At 28.8% G+C, this 20,889-nt stretch overlaps 3 protein-coding genes across 6 annotated transcripts; 1 reads left to right on the forward strand and 2 right to left on the reverse strand.

Annotated features, from left to right (window-relative positions):
* Positions 1 to 1,464: 1,464 nt before the first annotated feature.
* On the reverse strand, positions 1,465 to 7,978 carry LOC124499749 (uncharacterized). 3 transcript variants are annotated; one of them, XM_075731444.1, is made up of 5 exons: positions 7,471 to 7,978; positions 2,955 to 3,641; positions 2,201 to 2,894; positions 2,012 to 2,128; positions 1,465 to 1,950 (listed from the first exon to the last, which is right to left on the reverse strand). In XM_075731444.1, exons 2-5 carry the CDS (start codon positions 3,547 to 3,549, stop codon positions 1,653 to 1,655), a joined length of 1,704 nt encoding a protein of 567 aa, XP_075587559.1. In that variant the 5' UTR covers positions 3,550 to 3,641; positions 7,471 to 7,978; the 3' UTR covers positions 1,465 to 1,652. The 3 variants fall into 3 exon arrangements, with proteins under 3 accessions (XP_075587559.1, XP_075587558.1, XP_046919667.2); XM_075731443.1 differs by lacking the exon at positions 7,471 to 7,978 and adding an exon at positions 5,950 to 6,407; XM_047063711.2 differs by lacking the exon at positions 7,471 to 7,978 and adding an exon at positions 5,950 to 5,962 and having other exon boundaries at positions 2,955 to 3,247.
* Positions 7,979 to 9,864: 1,886 nt separating this feature from the next.
* Positions 9,865 to 11,630, forward strand: Coq2 (ubiquinone biosynthesis protein COQ2, mitochondrial). The gene is made up of 3 exons (XM_047064183.2): positions 9,865 to 9,993; positions 10,053 to 10,757; positions 10,817 to 11,630. Exons 2-3 carry the CDS (start codon positions 10,135 to 10,137, stop codon positions 11,397 to 11,399), a joined length of 1,206 nt encoding a protein of 401 aa, XP_046920139.1. The 5' UTR covers positions 9,865 to 9,993; positions 10,053 to 10,134; the 3' UTR covers positions 11,400 to 11,630.
* Positions 11,631 to 12,819: 1,189 nt separating this feature from the next.
* Positions 12,820 to 16,835, reverse strand: LOC124495056 (uncharacterized). Of its 2 annotated transcripts, none has more exons than XM_075731557.1 (4): positions 16,207 to 16,835; positions 15,137 to 15,295; positions 14,440 to 15,053; positions 12,820 to 14,031 (listed from the first exon to the last, which is right to left on the reverse strand). In XM_075731557.1, exons 2-4 carry the CDS (start codon positions 15,252 to 15,254, stop codon positions 13,123 to 13,125), a joined length of 1,641 nt encoding a protein of 546 aa, XP_075587672.1. In that variant the 5' UTR covers positions 15,255 to 15,295; positions 16,207 to 16,835; the 3' UTR covers positions 12,820 to 13,122. The 2 variants fall into 2 exon arrangements, with proteins under 2 accessions (XP_075587672.1, XP_075587671.1); XM_075731556.1 differs by having other exon boundaries at positions 15,550 to 16,835.
* Between the last annotated feature and the right edge of the window lie 4,054 nt (positions 16,836 to 20,889).

Genomic DNA, 20,889 nt, shown 5'->3' on the forward strand with positions numbered 1-20,889 from the left:
GTGTTTCATAAACCAGAATATTCATTCATTCATAGTAAGATGAGAATTATTATTGTTTGAGAGAATTCTATAACCTATTAATCTGATGATGACAGATAATGATGACAGACACACACAGAGAAAGAATCTATTATTATCGAATTCCATTTTATAGACGTGTTTTTTTCTATGGTTATTACAGAATCAATAAAGAACATGATCCTATTCTTTTTTGGTTTTTTTTTTCAAAAGATCACGAAACTATCATTGAATTACCAATGAAGTGAATTAACTGATGACATATGATGGAAGAATTTTGATAATAAAAAATTAGAAGGAAGTGTTTTTTATTCGCTCATTCAATCCAGAATTAGAAATCGCCTGTATTCTGATGATGACGATGATGAAAAATAAGGGAATTTCTGGAATTTCGTTTTTTCTTTCTTCCTTGGTTAAACCTAGATTAACCTAGAAAAGAAGAAAAGGAATAGAATTTCAATTTAATAGATCGCTCTATCGCTTCATTGCTTCACCGCTTTCACCCATATATATCCAATATCGGAATTCCTTTTAATCTTCTTCTTGGATTCATGGGAATCAACAAAGAAAAAAATCCGATTATTTTTTTCCAAAAAATGTATAAAGAATGCCATCTTGAGGCTTAAAAATTCAACTTTATTAATATTTCAGTTTTATTCAAACAAAAAAAAACAAAGAAAGAAACGGATATTGCAAAAATGTGAAAAATAAAACATGTAATAATTGGATTGATCATATATGGATTGATTGATTCAATAATTTTTATATGAAAGATGGATAATCATCGTAATGCAATATATCGATGATGATGTGATATAATTATGTTTACAAATGTGAATATATGATATGCATCATGATGATGATGATGATGAGTGATGATGATTATTCAAATTTAAATTTAAGTAATAGTGATAACATTGAAAAATATTTTTTAAACGCGAAAGAATCGATTATTTTTTTGTTATATCTATATTGAGATCAATATCGAAGCTGTTTTTCTTTTTTTTTCTGGTTTGGGTTGTTGATCAATTTGCACAGTTGAAATGTCGAATATCATTATCATTTTGACCTGCTTGAAATGTTTTTCTAATGAATTTGTATTTAAAGAATGAGGAAAATAAACGATAAGCAATTAACAAAATAACAATCAATCAATCGATCGATTAATTGTTGTGGAAACATTAATTAGAAAAATATATTCAATGAATGAAGTTGGATAGGTTGTTGTCGGTGTTTTGTTTTGTTTTTTTTTTATCAGAGATACAAGAATAAATTTATCATTATGTTGAAGATTATTATGCGAAAAAATAAGAATCGAAGTAGTGTAGTTATTTTTCTATTATCAGTAGCAGTAATGGATAGAAAAAAGCTCGTTTGAGGTCATATTCATTGTTGTTTTTAGGGGTTTCAGGTTTTAATTTTTTTTTGATATGATTATCATTTGAATTTTTGGTTACACTGATGAGAAATGATGTTTGGTGATTTTGTGTGTGTGTGTTAGAAAAAAAATGAAATAATAACAAAGAGTAGCAGAGTAGAAAAGAAAAAAGGGGAATGAGTCAATGTCAATGACAAAGAAGGCGATCAGTTTGGTTTTTTTTTATTCCTTTACAATCAACGTAGTTTTTTTTTGGTTAAAGCAATTGAACCTCAATCGGATACAATAAGGCCATATGTTCACATCCATTCAATGGTAAACGATGTATTGTATAATGATCAATTAATTGTGGTATTGATTCAAAACGGATTGTCAACATTAATGATGTGGATGATCTCGATGTCCATGGTTGATTTGGATGGTCATTATCATCAACATTGTTGTTGATACCCTGTTGTTGTAGTGATGGACATCCAAAATGGCCCAATGACCAATAATTACCATTATTATGATTACAGTGAAATAGACGAAAATGTATGTAACCAAATATTGATCTAAAAGAAATGTTTAAACATCAAAATATGTGGTCATTTTCAAAGAAAAAAAAATACAAACTTTAATGATAATGTATAAACATTTCTTCGACGATTACGACGAACAAGATATGAACCAATACTGTGTTTTTCTAAAATTTTTTCCGATTCTTTTCGATTAATCGAACCATGGTACCAGCTATTTGCATTAAATGGTCAATTTACATTCATCAAAAATTCAATAAAATCAATCAATCGATTATAAACTTACAATTGATATTCAAGCGAAACATTTGAATCGATTCGCACAGCATCCTGATAGTTGAACCGTAACTGTTGTTGTTGTACATTATTATTATTCGATGAAACAGTTGATGATCGATTATCGTTGTAATCTTGAAAATTCAAACACCAACGGTTAATATCATCGTTATTTGTCGCTGCTGCTATTGTCGATGATGTGGATGATGATGATTTCGCTGATGCTGGATAATGATTGGACAATTGTACAATTGGTTCGAATTTTTTTGGATTATATTTCGGTGATGGTGGACGTTGTAATAATATAGCTGTTGTTGTCGGACAAAAGTATCCTCCTGTCATCAATGATGATGATGATGATGAATAATTATGATGATGATGATGATGTGAGCAAGAAGTTTGATATGAATGATTATTAGAATTGAATGAAAAATTGAAATAATCACTACGATTTCCATTTGCCGATGATCGTGAACGGCCATTCGGACCGCAATCATCAACATTTCTATCACTACTACTACCACCGGTTGAACATGATGAACCATTACGATGTGCCGTTGGAAATGTTTGATCCAATGTTGTCGGTGTTGGTGATATTTGTGGTAATGATAAATTTTTCAATGGTACCAGATTTAGATTGAGCCGTGCACGACGATATTTTATCGAATTATTACGCCAAGAATTTATATCATCATTTTCATTATCTATGACGATAATAATAATCAAATTGGTTAGTCGAAAAAGAATCATTCGCATCCACTTACCGGTTTGTGTATTGTTATGGTTCGATTCTGAACTACATGTTAGATTTGTTGATGATGAACATGTTGTTGAATTGGATAATGATGTAGTTGTCGATTCTAATGACATTGTTGATCCGTTTTGTTCTTGTTGATGATTTTGTTGATTATTTGTTGATGATATTTGTTTCGAATGATTAATCATTGTATTTTTCGATTTTGTCATTGTTATTACACCACCGTCACCGCCATAATCATCATCCACATCAAGCGTGTTCACAGATGGTTTCAATGAATGTTTGTTTTCATCATCGTTACTAGATGTCGGCATTTTAGTTAAGAAATTTTTTTTCGATTCATCATCATCATCATCCATTATGTTGTTGATGATGAATTGTTTAACACTGCCATCGACATTAATGTTTTCATTAATATCATCATCATTTGTTTTAACACTATTATCGCCATTATTATTATCAGCATTTCTTATAATAATTTTTGGATCGATACCCATTGTTGTTGTCGTTGTTGTTGTTTTTAGTTGACTAAGATTTTCAATCGAATCGAATATTGATTTAGATTCCTGATCACTAGTCGGTGTATTTAATGGTGAAGGCATTTTTTTCCAGAAATGAAAATTGTTTTTTTTTCGACAAATATGATGAAAAAATCAATCGATTATCGAACATGTGTGTGTGTGTGTGTGTGTTTCTGTGTGTAGAAAAATGGGAAATTCAAAAATGAATCAGCAAAAAAACCGATTAATTAATTATAATTCATGTTCATTTCATGATATTATCGATCGAATCATTCGAATATTTACTTCCTAATCATTCACCCACTCATGCATAATCAAACAGACAGACAGACAATCTGAATTTCTGCAACAAGAAAAAAAATTTTATTCCACTCACACATGCATTTTCCTCTTTTTTTTTGCTAAGACAAATCGAAAAATCAAATAACAAACGCACACATATTAATATTAATATATAAAAATAGAGAAAAAAAGAAAAAATGGAACAATCCCGGAAACTTGAGCTTAAAAAAAAGAGAAAAAATGAATTACGTAACATTAATGGAATATGATCGTCATCATAGACAATTGGATATGATGAACAGAACGAGAACCAGAATCCGAATCAGAACATCTACCATTATCATACCATATATCGATAGCACAAAGTACTTAGGGGTAACCAAAAATAACAAGCTAATATCTGATGGTTGGTGATATTTATAATAGACATCTCTCTCTAATGAACCAGATTTATTTGAATTATCTGGTATGGATACTAACAAACACACACAGCGGTATCGACAACAATAGTTGTAATAATAATCCGAGCTAACAAATGTTTGGAAACAAACAAAAAAAAAGGAGAAAAAGAAAATGCGTAAATCCCTACATGATATCAATTGAAGATTATTAGAATTAAACTATAGAAATGGTGGTTCTCGATGTTCAATTGCATCATCATCGACATCAACGGAAACAACAACAACGGCAAAAACAACACTCAGCCAACAAGAATAAAAAAAAACTTTAATGGATAGTAACAATGATTTCTAAAAATAGCGAAAAAAATCGTTTCTTAGGAAAAAAAAACAAATTATTATTCAATGTACTAAAAAACAACAGCAACAAAAGAATTAGAATTTTTATTCAATTTTGTTGTCAACAGAAAAAAAAGATTGCCGAATGGAACAAACAGAAATACCCACCCGTTCTTCGTTTATGAATTCGAATAGCAAAAAAAAAAAAAAAAAAAATAGGACGAAAAACAATTTTCCATATTCATTCATTCATTTATTTATTCAAAATCTTTGAATACGCACACAAATAGCAACATTATGGATGGATGGATGATGAAAAACATAAAAATAACAGGAAAGAAATAGATGTATGTAATTATCAAATTACAGGATGTAAATGCGTGTGTGTGTGTGTGTGTATATTTTTTTCTTAAGAATTTTGCACCTTGCATATTTTTGTGGGCGCCAGGCAAAAGAAAAAATTATTGAATTAGAATATTCTCTAATTCAATAATATATAAATGTGTGTGTGCCATTGAGATAAAAGAAAAGGAATGATTATTACTGGTGAGAATTTTAACATTTGTTTGTCGAAACAAATGTTAAAATTGCATAAAATAAAAATCGAATTCGATAACAATCAGATCGATCAATCAATTGATCGATTAAATATTTTGTTCATCGATTTTCATAATTTTAGACTTGGAAACAACAACAAAATGTTAATTTATTACAACATTGAACTTGACATTTTTTTTTCTCTTTCTCACTATAAAATTGTTTGATATTAATAATGAAGATGATTGAACTGAAAAAACGATTACAATATCCGTTTGACTCATTATTTTGATGAATGTCATATGTTATAAACGTGTTATATCCAATCAATTTTCGATTAATAATTTTGTGAATTAAAACAAAAAGTGGTTCATCATCGAAATCATTAATAGACTATAGAGCAGCGTTTGCCAATGAGTAATTCAACACAGCGTGTTTAATGGTTAAGTCTCACATGTCCATCTTTTCATCTTTTATGTTTTCGTGTGCTATGTTCATCGATAATCCTAATCACAACATAATAATACAACAGTGAATGTTTGATTTTGGTTGTTGTTTGTTTGGATTATCTCAGAGTTAGTCAGTGAATGAGTATTATTATTAATTTGTGATCACGAGAAAATGTCATGAAAAATCAAAAAAAAAAAAAAAAATATACTCAAATTGGAATATTTTTCAACAATTTTTGGATCAAAACAATGTGATTATGCACATGATGTACACATTGGTGACAAAAACAAAAAACAAAAACATTTGTCATTTCCATAATTCCAATTTTCAAAAAAAAACAAACATTATTTTTCTTCAATTAAATCAAGTGAATAATTTTTTTTTCATTGGAAATGATTGGAGGTTACTTTTGATTTTCGAATAATCCAAAAAAAATTAACCGGAAAAATATGAAAAAATTTTGTCAAACACTTACCCGAATTAAATTTTCTTTTTTTTATTATCTAATTAATTCGATTTTTCGTCACCAATATCATTAGATTATAATCATCTTTATCATCATTGTCGACGGCGACAACAACAATTTCCATAATTGTTGTCAATTTATTTTCATTGGAATTCAAATTGTTTCAAATTGTTCAATAATGATTTTCGATGATGGCAAGATGATGATTGGAAAATTTATTCAAACAAAACAAAATCCATTCAATGATGAAAAATCAACATTCGAAATTGACGAATAGATGCTGAATGATTGAATATCTGATCTAAATCCTTGAGATCCATCACCACAATTCATCATCATCTTCGTTGAATTAGGAAGAAAAAAAATCTGAAACATAACTGAGCAAATATACACACATTGAAAATAGAGAGAAGGAAAGAAAAAACCGACACACTCGTACCACTCGGGCGCCAAACATTATGCTGTATGACTCATGCAATATCACACATTTTTTTTCATTTGCTTTTCTAGTTTCAGAATCGATACATGGAATAGTGTGATTATGATGAGAAAGAAGAAAAGAAAAGAAATGGGAAAAAAACTATAGTACCATTTTTATTGGAAAATATTCGTATGGCGCCTGACTGTTTTTTGCACACACACACACACCGACAGAATGTTTTTGTTCCACAATATACACAACTGAGAATCAAGATGATAAGGATATAGTGTATATTTGATCATGTGATTCTTTCTCTTTCACTCTCTTTTTTAGAATCATTCAGAATATCAAGGATATGTCATTCAGAATGTGATTATATTATATACTCATCATCATCTTCGCCACTGATGATGATGGCGTATTTGTATTTGCCTTAGTGTATGTGTAATGTATTTTTTTCAATGAATGAATTGTTCCAAACATTTTGGTTTTTTTCTCGTTTTGTTTTGTTTTCGATCTTGTTCCATGATAATATGAATGGATAGAATATGGAATCGATGGAATTTGAATCAAAAGAATATTGTTTGTCTGTGTGTGTGTGTAATGAAAAATACATGCGTGATGTTGATCATTTTGGTCATTTTACCACTTTATATATTATATAGTGAAGGATAAGTTCCACCACCAACAACAACAACCAATGAAATAAGCAAAAAATTTTCATTTTCTAGAAAAGAAACCATTCAAAGTTGACCAAGAAATTGACTTTTAATTTTTATTTATCAGAAAATTAGAAATATAGTGCAAGTTGAAAACTATTTTAATGAAACATTATGAAACAAAAAAAAAATCAAGTCAAATCAAATGTTAATCCTGAAATTATTTGAAAACAAAAAAAAAAGAAAAAAAAAATAATGATGAAACTCAGTGGACCTCGCATTTAATCACCAACAACAACAACAAAAAAATGAATTTTTTTCGCACCAATCATTATGATTGTCATCAAAATGCAAAATAATTAGGCGAGAATTAAAAAAAAAATTTGGACATTTCAAACATAAATATGAATTCTACTGAAAAATTTTTCAAGTTCAAAGCCAAATACATACATGGATTGTTTTTTTTTTTTGTTTTGTTTCTGGATTTCAACATCATCAAATGTGTTTTTTTTTGACGCTTATTAAGCGAGAATAATTAAAAATTTCAATCGAAAATCTGTGATGATGGAACTGGATGATGTAATGATGAAAATTCATGGTTAAGGTCATAAGGATTGGAATTTAGGATTAATTTGTTCATTACTGTTGTCATTGTCATTGTTGTTGTCATGGCTGTTGCCAATTATAAATACTAATAATAATCACAACATTAGATTTTGTTCTTGTTGTTGCTGTTGTCCATCATCATGTCTGCGAAAACGAATTTTCGTTGGTAGACAACTTAATACCGGAATTAATGATATTGAATTTAAGAATTGGACAATAGAGAAAGTCTCAATATAATTTACTTCATAGAATTACATTTTGAAGGTCATAGAAACACATACAAACACACTAGCAAACATAACAATATCAAAGTACTAGTAGTAGTAGTAGTATTGAAGAATGAAAGATGAATATAAAAGAAAATGATGACCATAAAGATCTTGGATTTTTTTTTATCATTCCGATTGATAAATCGTATGTAATCAATTCATTGTTCAATTCATTGGAATCAATCCGTTTGATCAATAAATTTTTTATTTTCATTCATTAATCTGAACGATCAGTTTTTATACTAAATAGTCTGAAGGTCAGAATGTGAATCCAAAATCAAAAAAAAAAAATAAATAAATAAAAAATAAATCATGATTATTTTAAATCGACAACAACCATTTGATTAAAAAACAAGTAAATAAATAATTCAATTTATAATCGATTGATTTCAATCAACTTTATTTGTGAATCATTTTGACCGGATTTTATCAATTGAATCAAATCAAATGGAATCCAAATTGAAATTTGTTATTGTTAAAGCAGCAGTTAATCAAGGAAATAAATAATTGAATTTTCCTGACAAATAAAGACTAGATAAATAGATAGTTTTTAATAATTTACCACACAATCAAATAGAAACAAAAAAAAAAATTCACGAGAGATTATTCTCGATTGAGAGAGAGAGAGAGAAAGAGATATTAATTTATTTATTTTTCACTCTCTCTCTCCCTCCCACATTTGATTCTATTCTATTATTCTGATTACGTCAAAAAAAATGAAGAAAAAGTTCCGTCAAAAAATTTTGATTGAAAGAATATTTAGGTGTGTTATGTGTGTGTGCGAGCTTCTGATCAATATTGATCGATCGAGCATGTCAGTCATTCATTTATTCATTCCAGAATAATTGACATTTGTTTTTTCTTCCATTTTTCATTGTCGTCTTAGTGAATTCATAATTTCTCTGTCATTCCCGACTATTATTTTTTTTCAAATTAAGTGTTAAATAGATAGCTTTGTATGCTTGAAAAAAAATTTCCGGAAGTCATTTTGTAACTGACGAATAGCCATAGTGGGAGAAAAAAAAATACCGAAAAGCCGAAAATAAAAATCATTATCATTCAAATATAGCTAGGTAGATGTTGTTGTTGTTGTTATTTCCAATTGGCATTAATTTTTTATTTTTCGTACGACAAAATGTTTTTTCTGCTTCGATCAAAATTGAGAATGAAAATGATTGTGTGAATGAATTTCTTTCTTGATGATCCCCAGCAACAAACAACTAGAAATACCGAATGTTGATTCCTGTCTGTCTATCTATCTGAACATATAGTACACCTACACAAACGGAATTTATTCATTATGTGAATATTATGTATTCTCTTTTTATTGTTGTGCTGCTGCTGTTGCTGCTGTTGTTGTTTTTCTCCAATTTTCATTTTATCAATTCTGAAAATTTTGATCAAAAAAAAAATTTTTTGACTTGCCAAAAATTTCTCCATTCCTTGGGTTCAAGTACACGAATAACAAGAGAAAAGAGGGAAAGAGAGGTGGAAAAACCGTTAACGATCGTATGTTGGACGGAAGTAATGATGATGAGAAAGTGGAATAAAATTAAAAAATTGAAAAAAAAAATTTTCTTTCACTTGAATTGATTTGATTCATTAATGCATTGATACATTTCCATATATCGATAGATTTGATTTCAATGTTTTCAATATTATTGAGACGGATGAATGAAAAATAATTTATTCACACTCGCACACACCACACTCATTACATATGTGAAATGAAACAAACAACTTTTCCCTCTCTTTCTCTATATATCACCAGCTGGTAACCAAATCTTTGCCTTGACACCCACAATAATTTTTTTTGTAATTCAATTATCGTCATCACGATCCAGAAAGAAATTCTAAATTTCAAAAAAATTATCATGATGTATAGAATTTTCGTATGAAAATCTCCATGTCTAAATTATATTAATATTAATGCTAATACGACTATTCAAACACTGTTGAACCCGGCACTGTGAAAACAGTCTAGACAAACATGTGATTTTCAATTTTTTTTCTCATTTCAACATTGTTTTTTGGTTTTGTTTAATTTTTTTTGTGATTTTGTTAGATTTTTCAATATTCTCTTCTTTTGATCATTCTGGTTAGTTCATTGAATTTATATGATTCGCAAGTTATTAATTTTAATTTATTTTCCTGTAGATTCTTTTGTTATGGTTGTAAAATGAATCGTTAATTCATTGTAAATTCGAAAGACTGAAAAAAGTCTACGATTAACGAAAAAATGTTATCTTCATACCGATTAGTCAAAAATCGTTCAAATTTTTTATATCGAATTTTCTGTGTTGAATCATTTGATAATCAATCGATTTTATACAACAATAATCGATATCGATCGATAGAACAATGTCCAATCATTAAATCATCCCCATACATTTGTGATTATCAACGAAATTGTTTTAATCCATTGTTTGATATTTCAAAAACATTCAGCACAATTAATGATCCTAAAAATGGTTTCGATTATTTATCCGGTACAATAGCATCACAATTAGTTGATCGTTTACCCGATGAAGTACGTCCATATGCTCGTTTGATGCGTTTAGATAAACCAACTGGTACATGGCTTTTATTATTACCTTGCTGGTGGAGCATTGGCCTTAGTACTACAGCCGGTTCATTACCATCATTATCATTGATGACTTTATTTGGTATCGGTGCCGTATTGATGCGTTCAGCCGGTTGTATTGTAAATGATATTTGGGATCGTCGATTTGATCGTAATGTTGAACGTACACGATTTCGTCCTTTAGCATCTGAACAGATTCAACTAAATGAAGCAATTGCCTTATTAGCTACATTATTAGGTTCTAGTCTTTTAGTTCTTATTCAATTTGATTTGAATAGGTGAGTTTTTTCAAAGAAATGTTTTTCACAAATTAACATAATCCAAATCCATCTATTAGCATCATTCTTGGTGCATCCAGTTTATTGTTAGTAGCATCATATCCATCATTTAAACGTTTTACTTATTGGCCACAATTTATACTTGGTATGACATTTAATTGGGGCGCATTACTTGGATGGTCAGTAAATACTGGTGGTATGATCGATTTGACTGCCGTATTACCATTATATATGGCTGGCATATGTTGGACATTAATATATGATACAATCTATGCACATCAAGATAAAATGGATGATCTTGTTCTTGGTTTAAAATCCACTGCATTGAAATTTGGTTCAAAAACTAATCGATATCTAAATGGTTTCACTGCATTGATGACAGCTTCATTAATCTCTACCGGTGTTATTACCGATCAAACTTGGCCTTATTATCTATCTATTGGTATTATGTCTATCGGTTTATTACGAATCAATCGACAATTAGATGTTGATTCCATCCAAAGCTGTGCGTGGGCTTTTCGTCAAAACACAAAAATTGGCTGGATTCTTTTATTCGGTATTATTACCGGTACATTTTTGAAGTCACCGATTAATAATTGTCGTGATGATGATGCTGATGCTGATGTTGGTGATATTGCATAAATAATCCATAGATAATTGCTGTGTTAATAATGGATTTGCCTCAATTCTGATCTCCTCTATACAACTTGGTTTTGGAATCAATTTTCTTTTGTTTCATTTCAGACTTATGTAACATTTTTCTCTGTGTATTTCTAGTTTTATAATTTACACTTTACTTGTTGATAAATTTTTTTTATCTTGTTTCTAATTAATGTTAATGTACTGATTACATTGATTGATATAAGCGTAAAACTTTAATAATTTTTGTGTTTGTACTTTTATCGCCATCTGTTGATCAAAGTTCGAAAGATTTTAATTTTTGATCTCAACAAAAACATTAAATTATGATTTGGACTTTAATAATCAACAATGTTGCAGGCTTGGATGAAAGGCCAATATTATAAGCGAGACGAGTGATGATGATTGATAGTCGAGAGCTCAGTTCTAATCATCGTCCTTTATGATTGTTTGCAATGACAAAATTTTAGAATCAAAGGAGATAATAATTTTCCACAATGAATTATTACAATATATAATGGTTGACAAAGAATTTTCAAAAGAATTGAAATCGTCCCAAGGTAAGTGATTAAAATCTTATATAATTATAAAAGTGAGAAAGGAAAAAATTGACTAATTTCAAATGAAAATGTTGATAATTTTTATGTTGAATCAACAAGGATATTGATGATTAATCATTGATAATGATGATTAACGCAAACATACCGGCACCATATTTTCATTTTCTGGATAATATGGCCGGATATCACAATTTTGTAAAGTTTTAGAGATTATTATCTTGGGTGTGTTTCTCTCTTTCTCTCTGGCTTTACTTCATTCATTGAAATCATTCAATTATGAAGGATGATAATCCAGTAACCCAACAACCACGAAAAATGAATTATGAATGTTGTTGTTGTGTCACCAAACGAAAACAAAAACACCAACGCGTAAATTCCACAAACAAACATAAATTTGATGATGATTGTCAATCGATTTCATTATTATATTTGGCCAAGTTGGCTAAAATAAAAAACAAACAAACATTTGTCACATAAAAAACATCCGGGGCGTCGTTCGGTTATTTTATTCCATTTCTATTGTATTCAAGTTGTCCTCGTAAGAAGAAAAAGATTTGAAAAAATATGGAAATCCAAAAAACGACGACGACTATAATGATGATGATGAAAAAAGTGATTCGAATGCTTTTGTGATGAACCTATGAATAAAAAGATTGAATTGGATTTTGAACGAGCAAAAAATAGAAAGAAAACAAAGCAAAAAACAATAAAGTGGTGGAAGAGGGAAAAAATCCACAAAATTCATGATATGCTTTTTTAAAATCAATTAACAAATGATGACCAGAAGAATTTTTTCTCATTTTCCCGGATAAAAATGAATTTGCATTATTATTATTATCAATATTAATAAATTAAATAATGAATTGATTGAAAATTCATAAACAAAAACAACATTAACAACAAAAACGAGTGAAAACAAAAAAAAAACAAAAAACGAAAAACAAAATTCAAGATTTAACTGTGAAAAAAATCAACAAGTGACATAATTATTAAAAAAGCTTAAATTTTTTCCATTGAATGAATGTCAACCCCATTCAACAAGTGTTTGTGTTATTAATTCTCCCGATTCCCGTCTGTGGACAACAACAAAAAAATTGATTTTCAGAAATGTGTCATATATGGGTGATGGTTGTGTGTGTGTGTGTGAGTAAAAAAAATTGTTATTGTTAGATCAAATTATGATGATGATGATGTGACGATGGTTGTAAATGTGTTAAATCGTGTAATATTAATGGTTGTTTGTAAAGATCAGCATTAACACCATAATGATGTGCAGACATTTTACAATCAACATTATACCACCAATCACAAACTCTTGTCATCTGATTGAATAATGTACCATTCGTACAAAGAAATGAATCATGACGACCATCCGGTTGACAATAATGCCATACCTGGCAGCTGGTTTCAATATCAGCAAAATAACCATATGCACCATTACAATGAAATGTTGTTTTTGGCACTTGACTATACAGCGGATAATCTTTCCAAGGTTTACCCGGTATACCAGGAATATAATCCATTGATATTCCATTGAATAAATGTTCATTGTGATGATGATGATGATGTATTATTGGTTGTGATAATAAAGCTGCCTCTTTTGGATATGATGATAATGGTGATAATGTTGTATCGATTAATCCAGATGATTCGAGACCTGAATTCAATGATGATACTGGATCATAATAATGACTAATCGATTGTTGTTGATGATTTAATGATGTTATTGGATTAAATGAATGATGATGCGAGATTAGAATTGGTTTCTCAATCAAACTATTTGTAAGTTCTGTTGTTGTACCGGCTTGTTGTGATACTTTTGAAGATGAATGTGGCAATGTATTATATAAACTTGCTATATTTGTTGGATCAGCAGAAGCAAATAGTGGTGGTGAATCCATCGAGGATGATTCGTGGCTTAAATAATGCATTGGCAATGCAGCGGTCAATGGGGGCAATTCATTGGACATTGCCATCAAATTATCCACCAATAATGGCTGTCTGATGAACTTTTCCTCCTCATCCTGTGTTTGTTGTTGTTGTCGATGGTTATGCTCTTTTTGTAGCATTAATTGCTAGTGGATTTTTTTAAAAAGGAAAAAAAATATTCACAAGTCAATCAATCAAGGATATCAATAAATCAATCAATAATTCAATGGAATAAGGATCGAGAAAAAAATCGACATTTTTTTTTTTTTTTTTTGAATGGAAATGACTTGTACAATTCCATTCAATCAATCAGTTTGCGCAGTTGTCAATAGATAAATAGGTGTATACTATATTTGAGGTCTGACCACCACCATATATTTTAACACTTTTATTGAATGGCTGAATAACTGACTGACAGATCGATACAGGTAAAAAATCAAAAAAAGTGAATTCAATTGGAAAATATTTTTTCGGCCTTTTTTTCCTTACAAAAGAAAGTTGCTGATCCTCCTTCTATTATTGTGATTGTGGATATAAAACTTGTCAACACTTACTTTATGCGGATAATCGTCATGACCAACGACAACATATTCATTTGAATAGATTGATTCAGATGTTGATTGATCATCATCGATATTGCCACCACTATTATTTTTGTTGCTGCGGTTGTTGTTGGCGGATTTATTAGCTTTTACTGGATTGATATTGTTATTTATCAACAACATTTCCTTATTATTAATAGGCCAACTGGTCACATTATTGCCGTTTTTGTTGGTTGTAGCTGTTGAGATGTTGTTCAAAAAACGTTTTTTTCCTTTTACATGCAAATTTTTTTTGCGAAAAATTCTTACACTACTGTGGTTATGGTTGTTTGATAATTTTTTCTCTTCCAAATTTACATTCATATGATGGATTTCTGATTCATTTTTTGATTTTGATTTCAATTGCATTGATGATGATGATGCCGATGCAATTAGATCAGAATTTTTTGCATGATAATTATTTTGATTTAGATTCGAATGATGTTTTCGTTGATGATGATTATGACGAGAATGGTGTGACGCTATCGATGTTTGTGGACGATTATTTAATCGTACACCAAATTCTGGTTCATTATCATTGTTTTTAACACTTTGTATACTCGAATTAAATATGCTAAACAAAATGACTACGAAAAAAAAGGAAATATTTTCAATTCTGTGAATTCTGATTCTTTCAACACACGTGCAAAAAAATAGGTTTTTTACTCACATAAAATGGCCAATAAATTCATGATTGATATACGATTGATCGATGTTCCAGTCGTCGAAAATAATCGCCGCTGTCGTTTAAATTGGATAAGAGATTTCATTTTTTCTCTCGCTGTCATCTAATTTTAACCACCACTGAATTGTTGTTGTATTATTGGATCTAAGAAAAATGAAATGAACAAAGATGAAAATAACGATTATCATTTATATATGAAATTTTTTTCGTTTTCATTCCTCAAATTAAAAACATTAAAACAATGATGATGATCAACCGAAAAGAGAATCTTATCACAGTTTTATCTTTCAAAAATGTATTAGTTTTTTTTTGTTTGAAAAAGAAAAAAACGAAAATTATCACCATAAAACGTCCATATAGTACATTCATTTATTTATTTTTCTCTTTTAGAAACATACCATTTGATGATGATCAATGGAAAATAAAAAGTTTGTCAAAAATTGCAGCAAAAAAAAAAAATTTTTTTTTGTATTTTGATTTTCATCAAAAGTCACGAATTTTGTTAACGAAATTAAATGGTTTTAGTTGTTTTTTCACTTTTAAAAATTCTTTTTAAAATCAAAAAGAAAAATTTTGTTTGTTTGGGCGTTTATAATTAAACAATTGATGACAATGATAATGACGCCCGAATACATCCAATATATGTGTCTGTGTGTGTGTGTGTGTGTGGGAACTACTCTAATTTTTTTCGAGCAAATGTTTTTTCCATTCAAATTTAGATTTTTATTTCTTGTTTTCACATGTGTGTGTGTTCAAGAGATTAAAAAAGAATTATTATCATCATCGTCATCATCATTTTTTTTGTTCACTCATAATGATGATGAGATATAGAATAGTATTTGGAAATCTGATATCTTTTTCTTGTTGTTGCTCGACAAAATGGCTATTTTTTTTACTGAGATTGCATTATCGGATCGAACATTTTTTTTCAATTCAGAATCGACAGACAAATGATGATGATGATTATTATTATGATGAATGAAAATGCCAAATTTTTTAAGCAGAAAAAAATGAAGCAGATGAGATAGAGAATTTGATCGAAATGAAAAACGTACAAATTTTTCTTTCAAGTTCGTCAAACAGATGATGATGTGAAGACAATGATGAGATGAATTTGACGGATGGATGTTCTGATGTCGATAATAATGATGGTGAAAAAAATGAAGTGAAAGTAAGATAAGAAAAATCTACAAAACGATGATGATGATGATGATTCGAGAAAGGTTACATAAATGTTTGATCTAAATAGATAGATATTTTTTAAACGATAATTTGATGATCCAAGCTGAAATGATAATGATGATAATTTTGTCGTTTTTTTTCCATTTGACATTCAAAAAAAATACGCCAGTAAAAACATAAAATTTACTTTACATTTCACAAGTTTTTAAAAGAATTTTAGACAAAAAAAAACAAAATGGAGTATTGAAATTCCAAATATGATTACAGTTGATTTTCGATGATGATGAAAAATTGTTTTTACAAATTTTTGAACAAAAAAAATTTGAAATTTTTAAATTTCTCAAATCCAACACACACACTTAAAATGTACGGATTCCTTTTAAAAGGAATGAATGAAATACAACAATGACCAATGGTTACATTAACATTTATATAACATGCAAACACACGATTCGTTGAAAAATTTTTTTAAAGGGCGCGAAATGAATATGAAAACAAAGAAAAAGAAGAAGAAAAAGAAAAATTCGTGTGGCTTCTGCTGCTTCTGTTGTTGTTGACATAACACATATACTACTGATCATCATCACCGTCATCGATATAGTATATACCATTCATTGAGAAACATATCGTTTTCTTTTTTTTCTCGCAAATTCATTTACTCTTTTTTTTCACTGAGAAAAAAAACGAACCACCAAAAAACGATTATTATGCATAAATTATACTAATAAAAAGAAAAGAATGAGTGTGAGAGAGAGACATATTAAAACATATCCTCTCAAACACGATGGTTATTTATGCTAAAAAAAGAGAGACATAACAAAAGAAAAAAGGTGTGGGAGGAATGAATGCGATCGATCGATTATTTATCATCATCATCATCATTATTTCTGTTAAAGAGAATCATTATTATTATGAAATTTATTTTCCTAGTGCCAAATCGCATAATGTTCGATTTATAAAAAATGAGAGAAACACACACACAATCAAAAACGTAATTTCATGTTTTTCAATGTTGAATTTTTTTTTTTTTTTTGCTCCAATCATTCAAATTGCTACCTGACTATTGATTTTTTTTCATTTTATTACAATTTTTCCACGTGCCTTTACACACACACACACACACATACAAACACGTGCACAGATCTTTGATGTCAGAAAAAAAATTCAGCTGCTTAAAAAAATTTTTTTTGTTTCCCATTTGAATAGAAAATTTCTGCTCGATTTTTTTTTATTAGTTTCGTTCGATTCGATTCGATTATTTAAAAATCAGGAATCTTTTCTCTCCATTGTTTGAATTTTTCATAGTTTAAAATATTTGGAACATTATTCGACAATGTAATGTCATGGTATTTTTTTGTTGTGATTTGATGAAAGGGTGGGAGGAACATTTTGCTTTGTTGTAGTTATTGTGTTTTGATGGTGTTGATCATCAATCGGACATCAATGGACATTGATTTCCCATTTAGTGATGATGATGATGATCATTATTTTATCGGAAACAATGCAAATAATGTTAATTACTATGTGCATGTGTGTCGTAATCGATTGGGCTCGTTATATTATCTATTCATTCTTTGTTTTTGTTGTTTTTTGTCTGTTTGTTTGTCGTTTTTTATGATGATAACAATAAATAGCACTCACATATATACACAGAGGGACTTGATTTGGTTTCTGGCCAAGTTTTGTTTTTCTTTTAAAATTCAAATTTTTCACAAAAAAAAATTGTTGTAAATAGAAAAAAATTCTGAACCTTGCCGACGACACTCACATGTGCAACGCCTCTACTATTATCATGTATTGGATTAGGATATTTGTTTTATCTTTTTGATTGATTGATTGATTGATTGATTGGATTGAATCGTATAGGTCATATCGATCAGATTCGATCGGCAACGGTCAATATGTGATACAAAACCATGAGCCACTTATAGTTAACTTTCAAATTTTTTTCCTGTTTTTATCAATCATGGAATGATTAACAAACATTGAAAATAAACAACAACAACAACAAAATATTATCACGTCATCAACTTTGAATGTTCGATCTTGAAAATTGGATTGATCGATTTTTTTAAAATTCAATTCAAATTTTTTTTTTGTCATCACTTAAAACAATTGCCAACAACTGTAACAACAATATCCAAGAACAATCAGATGATGACCACATTATTTCCGAAACGAAATCAAATAACAATATCAATTTATTTTTTTTTCTTTTCTTTTGTTCAATTCAATAATAATCATCATTAATCACGCAAACATTGTTTTGTGTGTGTGTGTGTGTGTTTGACAATAATGAACAAATGAAAAAAAAACGAAATTTTGATTGATTGATCATAATATGGTTTGCGGTATTTTTTTCTGGTTTCAATTATTATTATGGTTCATTATTTGTCATTATTGATGAATAATGATGCATGACAAACATTCAAACAATAATGATTTGAATTTGAATTTAAAACAAAAAGCGAAAGAAGAAAATGTGTTGTGTAATCATTCATCGATCCAGGATCTGAAAAATCAACAAAAATGATTGTCATTGATGATGTTTTTCCCTAATGATGCCGTTGTCGTTGTTGTTGTTGTCGTTGTTTGAATCGATAATCTTGTTCTACAAAAAATCAAAACTCAACTAATCAAATCAATATCCAGGTTTATAAATTGATAATTAATTAAATTATTATCATAATTGACATTTTTTTTATCGGGTCAAATAATCATCTAATAGTGATGATTGAAATCATAATCAAAATTTAATTATTTAATTAAGAAAAATGAAAAATTGATATTTTTCATCTCAATTTCTTTTCTTTTCAAGAAATTCATGTAGATTGGATTTCAATTGAAAATTGAACTGTCAACCATCCAGTGTTTAGATTAGAATTTAATTTTGCAAATCCATCAGCAACGATTTGATTTGAAACAATGATAATTTGCAATTCTCATGTTATTAGTACAATCAGGGAAAATATGAAAATTTCAGCATCATTGAGAAAAAAAGAATTTGATTGAATGAAATTGAAAAATTATTAATATATTGGCGATAATACATATTGATAAATTAACAGTGTGATCTATAGGTCAAAATGTCGACATTTTTGTTTTTGTTTTCTCTCATTTGTGGCTTGATTTGAATTGAATTGAATTGAATTCTAACAACAACCATCATCATCATCATCATTATCTTGATTTTCAACAAATAAGAGTATCACTTTTATTTGAATGATATACATCACACAGTATCGATCAAAATATCGCAATCAATCAATCAATCAAAAGACAAATGTTAATCATAAATCTGTTTTCTTTTTTTCTGTAAATGAAACGAACTTGACTTTGAAATTATTATCATCAATTTTTGCATCAATTTAGAGCACAATTTTTTTTTCGGAGCCATTATCATCATTATCATTAATGTTGTTGTTGTTGCCTGATCAATCGACCTATCCTTACAACAACAACTACGACAACAACAGCAGGCAATCTACAAAAAACATTTTGGGCGTATCCGTTTAGTGTTTTTTCTTACATTTTTGTGTATTGTCATCATTGTTGAAAAAAAAAATTCAAATAATTTTTTCTGTTCCAACATCGGAAAAGATTATAATAATAATAACACACACACACACACACCAATGAATCAATATCGAACAAAAAACAATAGCTTTAAAATAATCTTGATCGAATATATCATGGCATCAAACAATCTCTCCCTCTCTTTCTCATTCGGTCATTGTCATATTATTCATGTCTGCGACAGAAAATCCTCGAAAATTACCCGAAAAAAAATGGAAAAAACTTCTTATCGTGTCGACATTGACCGAAAAACAAAACCAATCGAAAATAAGTGTTTAAATTGATCGATATCGCAAATGTTGGTTGACCCAACAAAAGGCGTGAGCCACACTTTTTTCTTCATTCAGCTGAATTATCATCAAATAATTTATCGTTGGAAAAAAATTCTTATTATGATTAAATCAATTTATCATGTGACTTGGATTTTTATTTTTGTTTTAGTTTTTTTTTTTGTTCATGTTGATCCAAATATTCCATTCGTTACAAACAATCAATGATTGATCAATTTCATTCGATAAAATTTCATAACATTTAAAAAACTGCGTGAAATGTATGGATAATTTTCTTCTCAAAAAACAATCATTCTATTTTAAATCGTGAAACGTTTTTATTATGTATTTCAGTTTCGATAATAATCCAAAAAAATGAGTAAAAACTTTGAAAGATTTATATTTAAATCAATTTTTTTCAAAATTCTGAATCAAGAAACAAAATAATTTTGGGCTTGACCAGCAAGAAATTGTTGAAAATTTTTTTTGATTGACAAAACAAAACAAAAAAAAAGATGCAAAAAATTTGAAAAATTTCGTACATAGCGATTCATCAAAATGAATCCAAAAAAAAGATGTTTTCTCTCTGATGATAGATATATATCCATAAAGTTTTATGTTGTAAAAATTTTGATTAACCCAACCAGCGAAAAATGTGAAATTCATTATGATGATGATGATGAAGTGTTAATTGTTCTTGTGAATCAAAAA

This window comes from Dermatophagoides farinae, chromosome 5 (assembly GCF_024713945.1).
Source record: "Dermatophagoides farinae isolate YC_2012a chromosome 5, ASM2471394v1, whole genome shotgun sequence".
Classification (NCBI taxonomy): domain Eukaryota; kingdom Metazoa; phylum Arthropoda; class Arachnida; order Sarcoptiformes; family Pyroglyphidae; genus Dermatophagoides; species Dermatophagoides farinae.

Bases quoted from the DNA above. Each gene is read 5' to 3' on its own strand.
- LOC124495056 (XM_075731557.1), bottom strand. From the start codon at position 15,254: ATGACAGCGAGAGAAAAAATGAAATCTCTTATCCAATTTAAACGACAG. The intron at 15,054-15,136 runs GTGAGTAAAAAA...TTTTTTTCGTAG, and splicing joins GAATTTATTGGCCATTTTAT to TCATTTTGTTTAGCATATTT. The intron at 14,032-14,439 runs GTAAGTGTTGAC...AAAATCCACTAG, and splicing joins ATGACGATTATCCGCATAAA to CAATTAATGCTACAAAAAGA.
- LOC124499749 (XM_075731444.1), bottom strand. From the start codon at position 3,549: ATGCCTTCACCATTAAATACACCGACTAGTGATCAGGAATCTAAATCA. The intron at 2,895-2,954 runs GTAAGTGGATGC...TTATCGTCATAG, and splicing joins CCATAACAATACACAAACCG to ATAATGAAAATGATGATATA. The intron at 2,129-2,200 runs GTAAGTTTATAA...TAATGCAAATAG, and splicing joins GTTTCGCTTGAATATCAATT to CTGGTACCATGGTTCGATTA.
- Coq2 (XM_047064183.2), top strand. From the start codon at position 10,135: ATGTTATCTTCATACCGATTAGTCAAAAATCGTTCAAATTTTTTATAT. The intron at 10,758-10,816 runs GTGAGTTTTTTC...TCCATCTATTAG, and splicing joins ATTCAATTTGATTTGAATAG to CATCATTCTTGGTGCATCCA.